This window comes from Apaloderma vittatum, unplaced genomic scaffold (assembly GCF_000703405.1).
Source record: "Apaloderma vittatum isolate BGI_N311 unplaced genomic scaffold, ASM70340v1 scaffold28440, whole genome shotgun sequence".
Lineage (NCBI taxonomy): Eukaryota > Metazoa > Chordata > Aves > Trogoniformes > Trogonidae > Apaloderma > Apaloderma vittatum.
In genome coordinates this window covers 16,256-16,589 of record NW_009696683.1, presented here as the reverse complement: position 1 = coordinate 16,589, position 334 = coordinate 16,256, and the positions used below count along the sequence as shown (strand labels likewise).

At 62.0% G+C, this 334-nt stretch overlaps 1 protein-coding gene across 1 annotated transcript in view; it reads left to right on the top strand.

Annotated features, from left to right (window-relative positions):
- Positions 1–59: 59 nt before the first annotated feature.
- Positions 60–334, top strand: part of FUNDC2 (FUN14 domain containing 2) — a gene marked incomplete at its 5' end in the record, with an annotated part of 3,587 nt that continues 3,312 nt past the window's right edge. Inside the window, one exon of the mRNA XM_009875979.1 lies at positions 60–225. Within this exon, the coding sequence (XP_009874281.1) occupies positions 60–225 (166 nt within the window). The remainder of the gene's footprint in view (positions 226–334) is intronic.

Genomic DNA, 334 nt, shown 5'->3' with positions numbered 1-334 from the left:
AGCTGGCGGAGGGCTGTGGGACAGCATCCCCGGCGCTGAGTCTCTCCAGGTGCCCGCAGGTGTGAAGGATGATTCGTTCAACGTGCTGGACCTGGCAGAGTACACCAAGAACCGGCCCTGGTGGCGTAAGGTCTTCGGCCCCAGCTCTGGGTCAAGTGCTGAGAAGTACAACGTGGCCACACAGCTGTTGGCCACACAGCTGGTAATCGGAGGAGTCACGGGATGGTAAGATGGGCTGGGGTTCCTGTTGCTGCCGGTAACAGGCAGGCTGCCCACGGGCACTGGGTGGGCTTTTGGGAACACACTGACAGGTGCAGCGGGGGCATCTGGCAGT